The sequence below is a fragment of the Heloderma suspectum genome, chromosome 13 (assembly GCF_057233095.1).
Source record: "Heloderma suspectum isolate Gila_16-S chromosome 13, 16-S_ref, whole genome shotgun sequence".
NCBI classification, from domain to species: Eukaryota; Metazoa; Chordata; class Lepidosauria; order Squamata; family Helodermatidae; genus Heloderma; species Heloderma suspectum.
Window position 1 is genome coordinate 15,235,190 of NC_139470.1, and position 16,296 is coordinate 15,251,485.

Sequence of the window (16,296 nt, forward strand, 5' to 3'; positions counted from 1 at the left end):
TCTGAGAAAAGGTAGCAGCAGCACAGGGAAAATACAGGATGACAATGATTGGATGGTGGCACTGTGTGGATGCCCATAAAAAGTGAGTGAATGACGCATGGTAATCCTGCACTAAATGCCTAGTATTGAAGCACTCAAAGAGGGACAATATAGTTATATCCAGGTCTGCAGCCAGAAACATTGTGGTGAGGGGGCCTAAGGGGCTCAGAAATCACTGCAGGTTAGCCAGAACATAAATAAAGGTTGCCTATTAGGTTCAAGTTCTTTCATTGTATCAACCATGGCCCAGTTGGAGTCCACCAGGAAAAGAGCCTTCAGTGTGGCGGCCCCCTTCCTGTGGAACTCCCTGCCTTTGGAGGTCAGGCAGGCGCCATCATTGTGTTCCTTCTGGCGCCTCCTGAAGACATTGTTATTTCCAGAGGCCTTCCTTGTGTGACGAGCCGTGGTTATTAAATTCGACCTTCTTGGAATGTGTCTTTTTTTTTTTTTTTAAGTGTTTTAACTCTTTTAATCTGGTGTTTTATTCTTTTACCTTGTTGTTCACCACTCCAAAATCTTCTGATGTGGAGCGGTATATAAATGTTGTAAATTTTAAAAAAATCTTATTTTTTTTTAATGAGCAATTGGATAGATGCCTTCCCCATCCCTGGTGCTCGCCAGATGTTCTGGACTTCAACATCCACTAGCCCCAGCCAGCACAGGTAATGGTCAGGAATCCTGTGCTTTCTTACATGTTCAAATGTGAAAGGGCTAGAGCTGAGCTCTTCAACATGGTACCTGTGTACACCTTTCTTGGCACCTGCCAGGCTCCCTGCCCTTCCTGATTTTTATCTTATTTCCTAAGAGTTTTTTTTTAATTGCCTGGGAGGCTGATATGCTACAAAATGAAGTGCTGCCCTCCCTTACTCTGTTTATTTGGGTTCAAAAGGGTGGTTTTGTGTTTCGGAGTTTAGACCCCACCTCTGCCTTGTAGATTTCCGAAGGTCCAGTTTGCCTCCTGGAAACATTAGTGACCAGCCACGTCTACCATGGCAGCCATTATATGAACAGGCAGCCATTTTGTGAGAGTGCCCATGACACTCTCTCTAAATTCCAAATGTGCTCATATAGATCCAAAAGAAATATCCACCTCATCACACCCTGGGCTAGAGACTTCTTGTTGTGTTTTGAATGAAAACACAATGAGTCAATGAATGAATGAAGATGAGTGAATTAATGAATGAATGAATGCTGAACAGGAAGGGGGCCTGTAATGTGCCCAAGGAGGCCAGGCTTCCACAGACCCCTGTATGTGTCTACACCCTTCTCCTGAACCACTCTTACTACTGTGAGATTGGAAGTCTGGACAGGAGAGGGGTAAAAAAAACGGGAATATTACTGGCAACTGCCTTAGGGTGCAATCCTATGCATGGTTAGACAGAAAAAAAGTCCTACAACTCCCAGCATGCCCCAGCCAGCATGGCTGGCTGGGGCATGCTGGGAGTTGTAGGCCTTTTCTCTGTCTAAACATGCATAGGATTGCACCTTAATAGTCTAAATTAGCCTTTCCCGACCTGGTGCCCTCCAGATGTTTTGGACTTCAACTCCCATCAGTCCCAGCAACCATGGCCAATGATCAGGAATGCTGGGAACTGTCCAAAACAGCTGGAGGGCAAAAGGGTGGGGAAGGCTGAGCTAAATAGTCCTGGCAAATTTCGCCAGGTGTCTTGTTTATGTATTGATTTGATTTATATCCCTCGTTTCCACCAAAGCATGGTGCTTGAGGTGGCTAACAATAAGACCAAGATTAAAACAAAAACTTAATTAAATCAGTCATAAAAACAAACAAATTAAAATCACTATTAAAACACAGCAAAAGCCAGTGTGGTGTAGTGGTTAGAGTGATGGACTGAGGTTTGGGAGATCCGGGTTCTAGTTTCCACTCTCCATGAAGCTCCCTGGGTGACTTTGGGCCAGTCACTGACTCACAGCATAGCCTACCTCACAGGGTTGTTGTGAGGATACAATGGAGAGGAAGAGGACCATGTAAGCTGCCTTGGATTCCTTGCAAGAGGAATAAAGGTGGGATATAAAAGTAGTAATAAATAAAAATAAAAGAAATCTACAGCACCCAGTTTAAAAAAAGCCCTTTAGCAACAGGCCAGCTTACATGTCCAAGCCTGCCTGAATAAAGACATATTTGCCTGAAGGACATCAGAGAGGGAGCCAACCTAGCCTTGCTGGGCAGGAAGTTCCAGAGCCTGGGAGCTGCCACTTTTCCTTTTGTTAGGGAGACTGGCTGATTGCTATCAATATCTGGCCTTCTGAACAGCTGGGAAACATTTGAAAGGATGATACCTGTCCCCAACCTGCACCTCAGGTATGGGGGATGTGATCTAGGTTTCTGTGTGTAAGGAGAAAACAATAGGCTGCTGTGGTTGAGTTTGAGACTGAGAGAGACACAGAGAACTAGCTGGTTTGGGGCTCTGTAAGCATTTTAGGATACCAGCCACCTCCCAGAGGTCTAATGTGGGAGCAGTGAACTTTGGCCGTCTGTTGGAGCGTTTAAGTCTGGGGAGGGCAATCTGTTGTCTTCCAGATGCTTTGGCCTACAACTCTTATGATCCCTGACCATTGGAGAAGCTGGCTAGGGCTGAGAAGAGTTGTTGGCCAAAACATCTGGAGAGCCACAAGTTGCCCACCCCTGGTTTAAATTGGGCAAAGTCCTCTACCATTCCACCTCTGATTCTTTGGAAGTTATCACTGCTCAGTGCTCTGACTCCCTCCACGCTCTCCTAGTCAGGCTTAAAATGTCACAGCATGATCAGTACAAGATGGGCCACGTAATCCTCATAATTTATTACTGCAGGTTCCCTCTTCAGTTGATTGCAATCCTGATTTCCACCAAGTCAAGGACCCCCATCTCCTCAAGTCACAAGACACCTCTATGAAAAATGGCTTCAGATGTATTATTACGTTGTGCCTTATTTCCAGATACTGATGTATGGGGAGCTAATTACAGATAGGTAGCATTTTTGAATAAACTTAAGGGCATTTGTTAAAGGCAAGGTGATAGCGACCATTTCGATCCTTTGGGCAAATTCAAAAGCCTTCTCTTTTTTAGATCTCCATGCTGCTTATTCCTAGTTATTTATGGATGTTTACATTTGAAAATACATCAGCATGAAGAGAACTTGTGTCTACCAAAATAAGTTACAAATGCTTATTTAAGACTGTCTCAATATTAATTCATTGCATGCTATTTTGCTGAAAAATTAAGAAAACAAGAGGGAGCAAATACACTTCTCTCTCTCTCTTTTTTCTTTTCTTTTCTTTTCTTTTCTTTTCTTTTCTTTCCTTTTTTTTTTTTTTTTTACCACTCAGGGCCAAGCTACATGTGACATCAAATGCATCTCCATAAATAACATGCAGATTTTTAAAAAATGCAAATAGAATTACCAGGGGGTGGAAGATGGGAAGCCAGTAATTATCAGGATCTCAGTGGGTGTGGAGGGGGAATCTAACCCCCTTTCCCTCCTGAGAGGTCTTAAGGACCCCCCCCCCCAAGCTGGTATTCTGCTTTGGGAAGGGGGAAATCTCACATTGGCACCCCTTTCCCGCAAAAAAAACAAATACTAGCTTCAGAGAAGGAATTTTCCACAGGATCAGAGCAGGAGAGGAAAAAAGGGTATCCACGTTTCTTGATTTCTTTAGAGCAGGGGTGGGCAGAAGGCAGATATCCAAATGTTTTGGACTTCACTTCCCAGCATTCCTGACCACTGGCAGGGGCTTCTGGCAGTCGGCAGGGGCTTCTGGGAGTTGAAGTCCAAAACCTCTGGAGATCTAGCTTCTGCCCACCCTTTTAGAAATATCCACCTCATGCAATACTGAAAACGGTAGCTCTGGAAACCATCTCTTGTCCATAGGGAAAATATTTCAGTTGTGTCAGCCAGCCTTTCCCAATCTGGTACCCTCCAGATGATGGGAGTTGTAATCCAAAACATCTGGAGGACACCAGGTTGGGGAAGGCTGGTGGAAGCCCAGAATGAACTCCATATGGGGAAGATGAACCGCCCAGAGAGCTTCGGCTATTGGGCGGTATAGAAATAAATAAATAAATAAATCCATAGTTTTTTCTCATGTGCAACCCCCTTCCCCATGTTTTAGTGACACCCAAGTACATAATGACCCAGGTACATAAGAGCCAAATACATACTGGGGCATTATGATCTGGTGCTAAGTCAGGGTTGGGCAAGTTGTGCCCCTCCAGATGTTTTGGTCTACAACTAGGGATGTTGTGGGAGTCTGAGAGGGGGAGTGGAGCCCAGCAGACTCACCCCTACTCAGCCTCCTGGACCCCATTCACCAAGCCACTGCACTCACCAGACCCATTCACGAGCTGACTGTAATGTTGCATAAATGGCCCCTTTATGGCTGCCATTTACATAACATTGTTGTTCAGTCGTTCAGTCGTGTCCGACTCTTCGTGACCCCACGGACCATAGCACGCCAGGCCTTCCTGTCCTGCGCTCTCTCCCGGGGTGTGCTCAAGTTCATATTCATTGCATCAGTGATGCTATCTAGCCATCTCATCCTCTGCCGTCCCCTTCTCCTTTTGCCTTCAGTCTTTCCCAGCATCAGGGTCTTTTCCAGAGAGTTTTCTCTTCACATTAGGTGGCTAAAATATTTGAGCTTCAGCTTCAGTATCTGTCCTTCCAATGAGCACTCAGGGTTGATTTCCTTTAGGATTGACTGATTTGACCTCCTTGCAGTCCAGGGGACTCGTAAGAGTCTTCTCCAGCACCACACTTCGAAAGCATCAATTCTTCGGCGCTCAGCCTTCCTTATAGTCCAGCTCTCACAGCCATACATTACTACTGGGACATAGCTTTGATTAGACGGACCTTTGTCGGCAAGGTGATGTCTCTGCTTCTTACTATGCTGTCTAGGTTGGCCATAGCTTTCCTCCCAAGGAGCGTCTTTTAATTTCATGGCTGCAGTCACCATCTGCGGTGATCTTGGAGCCCAAGAAAGTAAAATCTGTCACTGCTTCCATTTCTTCCCCTTCTATATGCCAGGGAGTGATGGGGCCAGATGCCATGATCTTAGTTTTTTTAATGTTGAGTTTCAAACCAGCTTTTGCACTCTCCTCTTTCACCCTCAGCAAGAGGCTCTTTAGATCCTCTTCGCTTTCTGCCATTAGGGTGGTATCGTCTGCATATCGGAGGTTGTTGATAATTCTCCCAGCAATCTTAATTCCGACCTGTGATTCATCCAACCCGGTGTTTCTCATGATGTACTCTGCATATAAGTTAAATAAGCAGGGTGACAATATGCAGCCTTGTCGTACTCCTTTCCCAATTTTGAACCAATCGGTTGTTCCATGTGTGGTTCTTACTGTTGCTTCTTGACCCTCGTACAGGTTTCTCAGGAGACAGGTAAGGTGGTCTGGTATTCCCATCACTTTCAGAATTTGCCACAGTTTGTTGTGATCCACACAATCAAAGGCTTTAGCATAGTCAATGAAGCAGAAATAGATGTTTTTCTGGAATTCTCTTGCTTTCTCCAGGATCCAGCAAAAGTTGGCGATTTGATCTCTAGTTCCTCTGCCTCTTCTAAACCCAGCTTGTACTTCCGGTAGTTCTCGGTTCGCATACTGCTGAAGCCTAGCTTGTACGATTTTGAGCATCACCTTTCTGGCATGTGAAATGAGCGCAATTGTGCGGTAGTTTGAACACTCTTTGGCATTGCCCTTCTTTGGAATTGGAATGTAAACTGACCTTTTCCAGTCTTGCGGCCATTGTTGAGTGTTCCAAATTTGTTGGCATATTGAATGCAGCACTTTAACAGCATCATCTTTTAGGATTTTAAATAGCTCAGCTGAAATACTGTCATCTCCGCTAGCTTTGTTGTTACTAATGCTTTCTAAGGCCCACTTGACTTCACTCTCTAGGATGTCCGGCTCAAGTTCAGTGACCGCACTATCATGGCTATCAGGGACATTAAGATCTTTTCTGTATAGTTCTTCTGTGTATTCTTGCCACCTCTTCTTAATCTCATCTGCTTCTGTTATGTCCCTGCCTTCTTTGTCCTTTATCATGCCCGTCTTTGCACAAAACGTTCCCTTGAGATCTCCAATTTTCTTGAAGAGATCTCTAGTCTTTCCCATTCTGTTGTTTTCCTCAATTTCTTTGCATTGTTCATTTAAGGCCTTCTTGTCTCTCCTTGCAATTCTCTGGAACTCTGCATTCAGTTGGATATATCTTCCCCTTTCTCCCTTGCTTTTTGCTTCCCTTCTTTCGTCAGCTACTTGTAAAACCTCATCAGACAGCCACTTGGCTTTCTTGCACTTCTTTTTCTTTGGGATGGATTCCGTTGCTGCCTCCTGAACAATGTTACGGACCTCCGTCCATAGTTCCTCAGGCACTCTGTCTATCAGGTCTAATCCCTGAAATCTATTCCTCACCTCCACTGTATATTCATAAGGGATATGATTTAGGTCATACCTGAATGGTTTAGTGGTTTTCCCTACGTTCTTCAATTTAAGCCAAAATTTTGCAACAAGAAGCTCATGATCTGAGCCACAGTCAGCTCCAGGTCTTATTTTTACTGACTGTATAGAGCTTCTGCATCTTTGGCTGCAAAGGACATAATCAATCTGATTTCGATATTGGCCATCTGGTGATGTCCATGTATAGAGTCGTCTCTTGTGCTGTTGGAAAAGAGTGTTTGCTATGATCAGCGTGTTCTCTTGGCAAAACTCTATTAGCTTTTGTCCTGCTTCATTTTGTACACCAAGGCCATGCCTGCCTGTTATCCTGGTGATTTCTTGACTTCCTACTTTAGCATTCCAATCCCCTATGATGAAGAGGACATCTTTTTTTGGTGTTAGTTTTGGAAGGTGTTGTAGGTCTTCATAGAACCGATCAACCTCAGCTTCTTCGGCCTCAGTGGTTGGGGCATAGACTTGAATTACTGTGATGTTGAATGGTTTGCCTTGGATTCGTACTGAGATCATTCTATCGTTTTTGAGATTGTACCCCAGTACTGCTTTCCCCACCCTTTTGTTGACTATGAGTGCTACTCCATTTCTTCTAAGGGATTCTTGCCCACAGTAGTAGATATGATGGTCACCTGAATTAAATTTGCCCATGCCTGTCCATTTTAGTTCGCTGATTCCCAAGATGTCGATGTTCAATCTTGCCATCTCATGTTTGACCACCTCCAGCTTACCTTGATTCATTGATCTGACATTCCAGGTTCCTAAACAATATTGTTCTTTACAGCATCGGATTTTCTTTTCACCGCCAGACACATCCACAGCTGAGTGTCCTTTCGGGTTTGGCCCAGCCGCTTCACTCTTTCTGGCGCTACTTGGAAATACCCTCTGCTCTTCCCCAGTAGCATATTGGACACCTTCCGACCTGAGGGGCTCATCTTCCGGCGCCATATCTTTTAGCCTTGTGATACGTTCCATGGAGTTTTCTTGGCAAGAATACTGGAGTGGGTTGCCATTTCCTTCTCCAGTGAACCACATTTTGTCAGAACTCTCTGCCATGACCTGTCCGTCTTGGGTGGCCCTGCACAGCATAGCTTATGGCTTCACTGAGTTACGCAAGCCCCTTCGCCACAACAAGGCAGTGATTACTTTTATGGAAAAACTCAAGCTGCCATTTTTTTCACAAAATGGCAGCTCGGTGAGGGGTTGGGCGGCTGCCAGGCATCCCTGGACCCCGCAGCAGTTCGTCCAGGGAACCAAACCAGGGAAGCCAGCTGGTGGGGGTTCAGCGAGCATCCAGTCTTGTGGATGGAGGTGAGTCCGTCTATCCCTATCTACACCTCCCATGATCCCCCACCCCCATTGGCTATGCTGGCTAGGGCTTGTGGGAGCTATAGGCACACACCCCTGAGTTAAGCGCACCCCCTACCTTCAAAATGAGTGACTTCTGACCCATTGCAGCACAATTTTATGAACTGCAAAATCAGAACAAGAGCGTCACAGGATTGGGCCTTCCCAATCTGAATCCCATTCGCCAAACGTTAGGTGGATACATGAATTGTGCAGCAAAGTACTGGTCAAACCATTTATTGACTGCATTTGTATACAGGTAAAAGTGACAAAATATAAAACAATTTTTAAAAGAAAATGGAAATTATATAATATATATATTTAAAAACCTTCCATCTCAGTGGACCAAACAACTCTATCACTTCAACCCACAAAGGGTATGACTCTTACTTCAGCAAAATCATCAAAAGCCACACCGAACCAGCCTCAAGTCCGCCTCTACTTTTTAAATACATTACAAAAATAAAAATTCTTTTTCCTGCAAATTTTGCTTTGTGCCACATTTATCATTTGCATTTTCAGTGCACCGAAATTAAAATGTGCATTGAACACACATCACCTTACATCACTCCTTAGACCTCCTATGTGGGTTTTGACTATACCATGTCAGGCTGCGGGTGGCGTTTTGAAAGGTTGAATTCTCCTTCATGTAAAAACTCTCTTCGGGTTCAAAAGCCAGCATATCAGGGAGAAGGATAGCCTATGATCCCCTCATTGAAATGCTAGCTGTATAGGTGCAGGGAGTGCTGTTTTTTAAGTGTGAGGTACAGGGCCAGCCTTACCATTAGGCAGAGTGAGACAACTGCCTCAGGTGGCAATTGCTGAGGACAGCTGTGGACACCTCTCAGCTATTCCTCATGAACTCTCTGGCTGTTCCCTTTCTTTGGAGGACAAAGGTGGGTATGCCACACAACTTGTCCTGGGCCCCCTAAACTACCCAGCTGCCTCACAAGCAGTGGCAGACACTGTACCATTGACAGTCTTGAAGTAAGATTTAACTGCCACTCTAGTCAGCCTTGGTACGCCAACTGGAGAGGGGAAGCCATCTTGTCCTTTGCCTCAGGCAGCAAAATATCTTGAGCTGGCCCTGGCGAGGTAGTATTTAAACTTTCACTTACACCCCTGCATTTTGAAGTGGTACTGTCTAGCGACTGATACATCCTGTGGGCGGTGAGGCCTGATAGCATGTTCCATGTCTTAGTGGTGCATCCAAAGTCAAACTTTCCACTTACTTTTAATGCTGCTTTAGATAGCACACTATTAATCTTATTCGTACTTGATTTTTGAAGTATGTATGGGAAGTGGCCAGCAAGCGTCGAAAGGTGAACTCGTTTAAGAAAGAGTCCATCATTAGCACCCATCAGATGCTTGTCTTGCAAAGTTTCAAGGGCCTTCTCTGCTGTTCACAAGTCCAATAACTTGTACTAGGGATGGGGGAGAAAATAATTCGGTTCACTTTTTACTGCAAACTTACATAATATTGCACTTCATCAACACGTGAACTGAAACTCAGGTATCCTTTGAAATTCGCGCTTCTCAGATTTGAAATGGGATTTTCCAATTTAAAAAATGCATACAGAAATGTGCATCTTCATGAAAATAATGTTCAAAAGACCTTACATTAGGGAAATGGCTAGCAAAAAAAATTGTACAGTAGGCAAAAATACAAAAATGCACAAAAATGCATATACGTTTTCAAGCAAACTCTCTCTCTCTCTCCCTCCCCCTCTCCCTCAAAGTTCACAATGAACTGAACTAAAGATTAGAAAAGTGAGAAATAGAAACCCAGACAGACAGATTTGTCCATCTCTAGGCAAGTTCTGCCTGTATCCCATTTCTTACCCTTTTCCCTATATACATGTCCAGACTCAAAATGTGATTTCAAAAACAGTCCTCACTGTCAACACAATTGCTAGTTCCGATGACCACTGCTGGGCTGGTGAAATGTGTTTACATGCATTTTTGTGTGTGTGCAAAATTCACTGAACAAACCATATCTACCTTTGCGATTTTGTTTTCTCAGAAACGAGAGGTAGTTTTAAAACAGAAGTGTGACTAGTTAAAACCACAGCTAAAATATCCATATTCATTAGAAACTAATCAATCCAAGAGCCTAGAGATTTAGGGTGCAATCCTATGCGTGTTTAGACAGGAAAAAAAGTCCTACAACTCCCAGCATGCCCCAGCCAGCCATGATGGCTGAGGAATGCTGGGAGTTGTAGGACTTTTTTCTGTCTAAACATGCATTGAATTGCATCCTTGAACTCTAAACTAGCTTGTGGCCAAGGAGATTAAAAAAAACCTAGGAGTCCTACTGGATCCAACCATCTAGTTGAGGGGTGGGAAAATTCAGGTCCCACCCCATTTTCCCCAGCCACCAATTATTTGGCGGTTTCCTGGCTTTGGTGTAGTTTTGCCCCCACCTCATTCTAAATGGTTGAAATGCCTCTCCTAAGGCTTAGTTATTGGCAGTAAGAGCTTGAAGCTACAGTATGCTGGCAGTTTTTGTATTTTGGGCTCCAATCCATTTGCCCTTCGCTCTGTGCCCCCGTTGCCTTCAGCTCCACTGGAATGTGGCCCCTGACAACTTCTCTGAAATTGAATTCATTGGGCTGAAAGAGCTTCTGCACCCCGATCTCGTCTATCTAGTCTAGTATCCTACCAGATATTTCTGGGAAGCCCTCAAACAACATGGCAGAAGGGCAATTGCCCTCTACTGCTGGTGTCCTTCAGCAAATTGTATACTGTCCCAGGACATGAAGTTTCCTTTAAGCCATCATGGCTATTAGATCCAATCCTCCTGTTATGGATTTAAAAGGGGATTAGATACATTAACGGAGGATGGAGGCTATCAGTGGCTACTAGTTATGATGGCTATATGCCACCTCCATGATTGGTGTCAGCATTCCTCTGAACACCAAATGCTGGGGAACTACAATCCTCATGGGCTTCCCAGCGGCATCTGGTTTTCCACTGTAGCAAACCAGATGGCTGGAAGTCTTTGATCTGATCCAGCAGGGCTATGCTAATGTGCTTCATTTGTCTCATCACCCCCCTCCCCCCATCTTGTGGCAGTGAGTTACATATGTGAAATGATTGACTGTGTGAAGGAGTGCTTCCTTTTATCAGTCTTGAATCTACTGCCTACCAGAGTTATTGGGTGACCCCGAGTTCTTGTATTTATGAAAGAGGGAGAAAGAGAGAGAAAAAAAACCCTAGCCACGCTTTCTATGCCAGCTTTCCCCAACCTGGTGCCTTGCAGATGTGCTGGAACTGCAGTTTCACTACCCCCAGCCAGTATGGTCATGGGCCGTGCTAGCTGGGGATGTTGAGGGTTGTAATCCATCACCTCTGGAGGGCATCAAGTTGGGAAAGGGTGCTATACACCATGCATAATCTTACAAACCTCCATCATGTCCCCCTGCCCCCCAGCCCCAAATGACTCAGCCTTTCTTTGGGTAAACTTGTGGTCCTTTTACAGGCATTCACGCTTTCGTCTCGAACGTGCTCAGGGCACTGTTCTTTAAAAGCTTAAAAAGTAGGTCACATTCTAGCCATGCACACCTTCCTTGGCAGGGTTTTGTGTGCATCAGTAGACTTCCTATTGATGCTTTTTAGGAACAACAACAAGCAAAAGATTAAAAATGTCAAGTTCAAGTTGCACCAACACACAGACTGTTGAAGGCTCAGCAAAATATGGATGGCACTACACTGGAAATGACACCACAGTTAAGAAGGACTGATACGGTCACTGTTTCCCCCCGCAATGTCAGGTGCACACTGTATTAAAAAGATTTAAGTACATTTCGAAAGATCCCATGTGCTTCATGCATGGTCTCCCTTCCTTTTTTTTTTTTTTTACATGGAGATGATCTCCATATAGGGGGAAAAAATGGGGACACCATCACTTTGGAAGTGGGGCGAAACTGTTTTATTTTGATGCAGGTACAAAATAAGGGCTGTGAAGGTCAGATGTTTCCCATCCACCGTTGATGGTGTGGAATGCATCCTGAGGATCAGAGCAACCCAGCAATTCAAACCCCGTCTCTAACAGGTGCAAGAATGAAACCAGAGAGAGCAACAATTATTCCCTGCTTGTTCATCCAAAATCAATGGCACCAGGGTCTGGAAAATGCAAATTGTATTACTCATGATTACCTATACCTGAGGTCTGTGGGGGAACACACCTGTGAGTCTAGTACACAGTGTGGTCTGACTACAAACATCCCTGAATGCTCACCCACACCTTTCTTGTGTTCCCAGGTGCTTAAGCATGGCTGCCTTGAGAGTTTGTTGTTTTAGTTTGCTCCACAGGTGCCAATACCACAAAGGAGGGCGATGCCACCCCAGACACAAGCAAAGACAACTCAACTGGATTACAACCCCCAGTCTGCAAAGCCTGCCTGTAGGAGAGGCCCGGGGAAGTCCAAAGCTCTCTCCCGCACTCCCCTTTAAGCGTCCTGAGCGCTGGTCCAGGCATTACAATTTCTGGTGCTTCCCAAAGCCAGCAGGTCTTTACACATCTCTGTGTAAAGATGTGCACACATCTTTACATGATAATGCGCATGGGATAGGATCCGACTGCGCCCCAGCGCTAGCACCAATGATGATGCACTAGCATAAACCAATGGTGGCAAATAGCTGCTTTTTCCGATTGCCCTAGCAAGCGCTACTTAAGTTGCACAAGTGTTGGTTTACGCGAGTATAACGTCGTTAGTGCTAGTGCTGGGGCACAGTTGGATCCTACCCCATGCATCTCAGATGGGGGTGGACTGGTGCTTGAAGATGCATGCTCAGGGGTGCTTACCGATGTGCACACTCAAGTGTGATGTTCTTGCATCACGTAACACCAGCATTTCCTGTGGCTATCCCCATATGTGGTCCTGTCCTAGGACTGGGGGGCAGTCCATTCCAGCACATCCTTCAATGAGGATTCAGCCACTGAATATTACAACCTGCTTCATTCCCACTCAAGGGGGATATTGTTTTGCCATCCTGTCATCATAACCCAAATCAAACATTTCCCACCAGAATATAAAGACCCTACAATAGGATGCTTTGCCCCTGAAATTTCTATCAGTGCCCTGAATATAGAGGCTAAGCAATTGATTAAATCTGTACGAAATATAGGAAAGGCTGAGATGGCAGTCATTTCTGCTGCTTGTGGAATACAAGCTTAGAAAGAATATATTGTTCCAACGAGAGGAGAGGTGGAAAAAAAAGCCCTGGCAATCTATGCTTAAGCATTGTGCCTCACACACTGCAGAGAGAAAAATTACCTTGGATTTAAAGACTTCTTGGCTTAAGTGATTCCTCCCAAGCTCCTGGCACCATCTAATAACTGAAAAGCACACTAGCATTTAAGGAATTAACTTAAGCTCTTCATGGCTACAAGGAACATACAAAGTGCAACAGCCGCTATTTTCCAAGTTCCCAACTGAAAACTGCTGGGTTGCTGCATAACACAGTCATTTTTGTTTGCTCCAAGATGTGCCAAAGCTGCCAGCTTTTTACATACATTCATACTGAACAATGGGGTAAAGCCATGTGCATGTTAAAGAAAGCTAACAATGTGATTCTAAGCATGTCTGCTCAGAAGTAAGCCCCGCTGAGCTAAATGGGCCTCACTCCCTTAAAACTGTGCGTAGGAATTCAATTTAAGGCTGCAGTCCTATACACACTAACCTGGGAGTAAGTGCCATGGAATTCAGATGGGACTTACTTCTGAGTAGACATACATAGGATGTCTTACTTACTTCCTGAGTGGGACTGCAATGTAAAACATGTACAATTAACAGCATTTGAGTAATGTTCAGTAATTTGCTCTGCCTGGAAGCAACAATGAATATGTGAGGGTAGAATTATGAATGTGATGAGAGTCTCTTCCATTTAGGCTTTCCCAGCTATGGTTAAAAAGATATGAACAGAGCAATCCTAGACATGCTTACTCAGAAGGAAGTCCCACTGAGTTCAATGTGAGCTTTTCCCCAGGTAAGTGGATGTAGGATTGCCTAAGCATCACCTTTCTGCATTATGTCACTCAAGTGTTAGCTATAAGCAAGAATTAATATTAAAAAGAAACCAGTCTGATCATCTTTCTACTGGAGGCCATATGATTTGAAGAGTAGTTGCCATATAACCACATATATTGCAACACTGAAATGTACATATATTCAAAGAACAAAAGCTGCAAAGTGATACATTCGATTATCGTGATGGGAAAAGGGGTCATCGCCCCCCCCCCCGCAACCCCTTTTAAATATTTTTCTGCCTTAAAAAGCAGAAGGAACACGGATTGATTTTAGAGTCAAGATCAAAGCATTTTGATTATTTGCTCAAGTCATTTCTAGGCCAATTATTTTTTAGCAGTCTCAGGTGGGGCTGGTGATTAAAAGACAGTCACCCTCAGCACAAAGTTTCATTAGGGTGCCAGTGTATATGCAGAGCACCACGCGAGCAGATGCTATCCCATTCACTTTGATTTTAAGGACACCTCTGCCTGTCCAATGGACAGGACTGCACAGAGTTCTTCCAATTGCCAAAGCAAACGGGGAGCTCCTCGTCTTGCAGAGCTGTGTACAAACTGAGCTCTGCAGGAGCTCCCCACAAGCAAACAATGCCACTGGATTAAGACAAAGATTCACTAATGTTGAATCACATCATTTTCTTTTTTTTAAATTCACACTACAAATTTACATTTTCCGTTTTCCAGCTCCCTTTGGAAACACACACCAGAAAATGCAAAACATGATTCTCCAAGAATACATATGGTGCTTCCCTCATTGCCGGCGAGTTAAATATTCGTGCTGAGCAATTTTGTGATCCTTTCAAAAGTTGCACATGCCACTTGTGCAAAGTGTGGCTCATTCCTTAAGTAAAGCCAGGTTCCTTGTTCAAATTATTCTGTTTTGGATTTTGTGCAAAAAGGGTTTCGGTGGTTGCTAGGGTGTGCTACGCAACATCAGTGAGCGTTTCGCTCTGTGAAGACTGTTGCCAAGGCCTTCCCCACCTCTAGAGTTCAACAGCTTGTTCTCTTTCCCCCCACACCCCTTCCCTTTTCTTTCTTGTGACCCACTCAAATGGAAAGCTGTTAAATCTGCAGTTTGAACTGGTAGGTGCTTGTTTTCCATTGGTCGACATCCGCGTCCAGCATCGTGCGCTCGGTGAAAGTGACACGTCCTTCTGCATCAATGAGAATGATTGTATTTGTCCTGAAAAGGGGAAAAAGACAACGGAGGAAGAATAAGATGAATAGCGTTTCCATGTAACCATCTCCCGGGCTTCTATTTCTTCATTCATTTTTTTCCTAACCCCCATCTTACATATGAAACAGAGAAACAAGATAGAGGGGAAAATATAATTGGGGTCACAAAAGAAAGGAGCAAAATGGATTCTGTTTTCCCCTTTTCAACTCGCTGAATTCGGGCTCTTTGGTTTTGCTTCACTGCTGAGCTTATTGATGCAAGTCCCACAAAGCGCTTCAGGGTGATAGGTAAGGAGAACATACAAAAAACAAAAAGGGGAGACTAAGGCTAAAATTGTCATGTTCTGAGCAACCCTAGAAATAAATTCTACCTTGGCACAAATGACATCCAGTGCACATTGTGCTGCATCTCCCCCTCCACCCCTGCTGTTGTTTTATATTAACACAACTCTCCCATCTTTCCTTTGATCTCAGGCACTCATGCCAGTTTCCACATCAGAAAAGAACACTGCTAAAGACACTGATGCAAAACTCCATACAAGGATTTCTGCAAATCAGTTTTTTGCTGCCATCTCCACTCAGCCACCTACCCCAAAATCAATTCCTGCCAGAGCAGCCCAACTCTGCTCACACTAGCGTTCACACCAGGGTAGAGCTGCTGATTTGTTACATGCTCTAGAAAAGCCTCCATGTTTGTTGTGTGTTGCTACAGCAGTTTAACAGTCCTGTAGCACCTTTACAAGGAGCAAATTTATTGCGGGGTGAGGTTCTGTGGGCAAGGATCCACTTCCATCAGATGTCTTGCACAATAAATTTGGCTGTCTTTTAAGATGCCTCAGAACTCTTATTTTTCCTGCTTTGATGTATTACAGTTACTGCCTATTTTAAAACAAAACGGAAGTCTGAGAATTCGTTTTCTGTAGTCAGTTGAATCTATTACCTTTAGTTAGAGGGACTCCACTAAATGATTTAAACATATGTAATGGACAGCAAGATTTTCTTGCACAACGTCTTTGGCCCAGTTCAGGCATAATGATAAGCAAGAGACTGCCATGAATTCTGACTTATTGGTAACAAAGCAGCATGCTTGTGCCCACTGCTTGATGGCTTCCATTTGGCTCCTTCTGCAAGTGGAAGTGGCTAACAAACCAGGAAACTTCCACAGCTGGTTTGTTTAGCTTTACATCTGAACTCGAATTCCTGGCTTGTCACTCCCAAACAAGCTAGAAATCAGAAGCCAGGAACAAACCCTGGCTTCAGATTC

The 16,296-nt window shown here is 44.3% G+C and overlaps 1 protein-coding gene across 8 annotated transcripts in view; it reads right to left on the reverse strand.

Moving 5' to 3' along the window:
* Nucleotides 1–11,669: 11,669 nt before the first annotated feature.
* Nucleotides 11,670–16,296, reverse strand: part of TANGO2 (transport and golgi organization 2 homolog) — a 113,981-nt gene continuing 109,354 nt past the window's right edge. For all 8 annotated transcript variants that reach the window (XM_084819869.1, XM_084819865.1, XM_084819868.1 and 5 more), the window contains one exon: nucleotides 11,670–15,039. In XM_084819869.1, coding sequence (XP_084675995.1) covers nucleotides 14,919–15,039 — 121 coding nt within the window. In that variant the 3' untranslated portion in view covers nucleotides 11,670–14,918. The remainder of the gene's footprint in view (nucleotides 15,040–16,296) is intronic.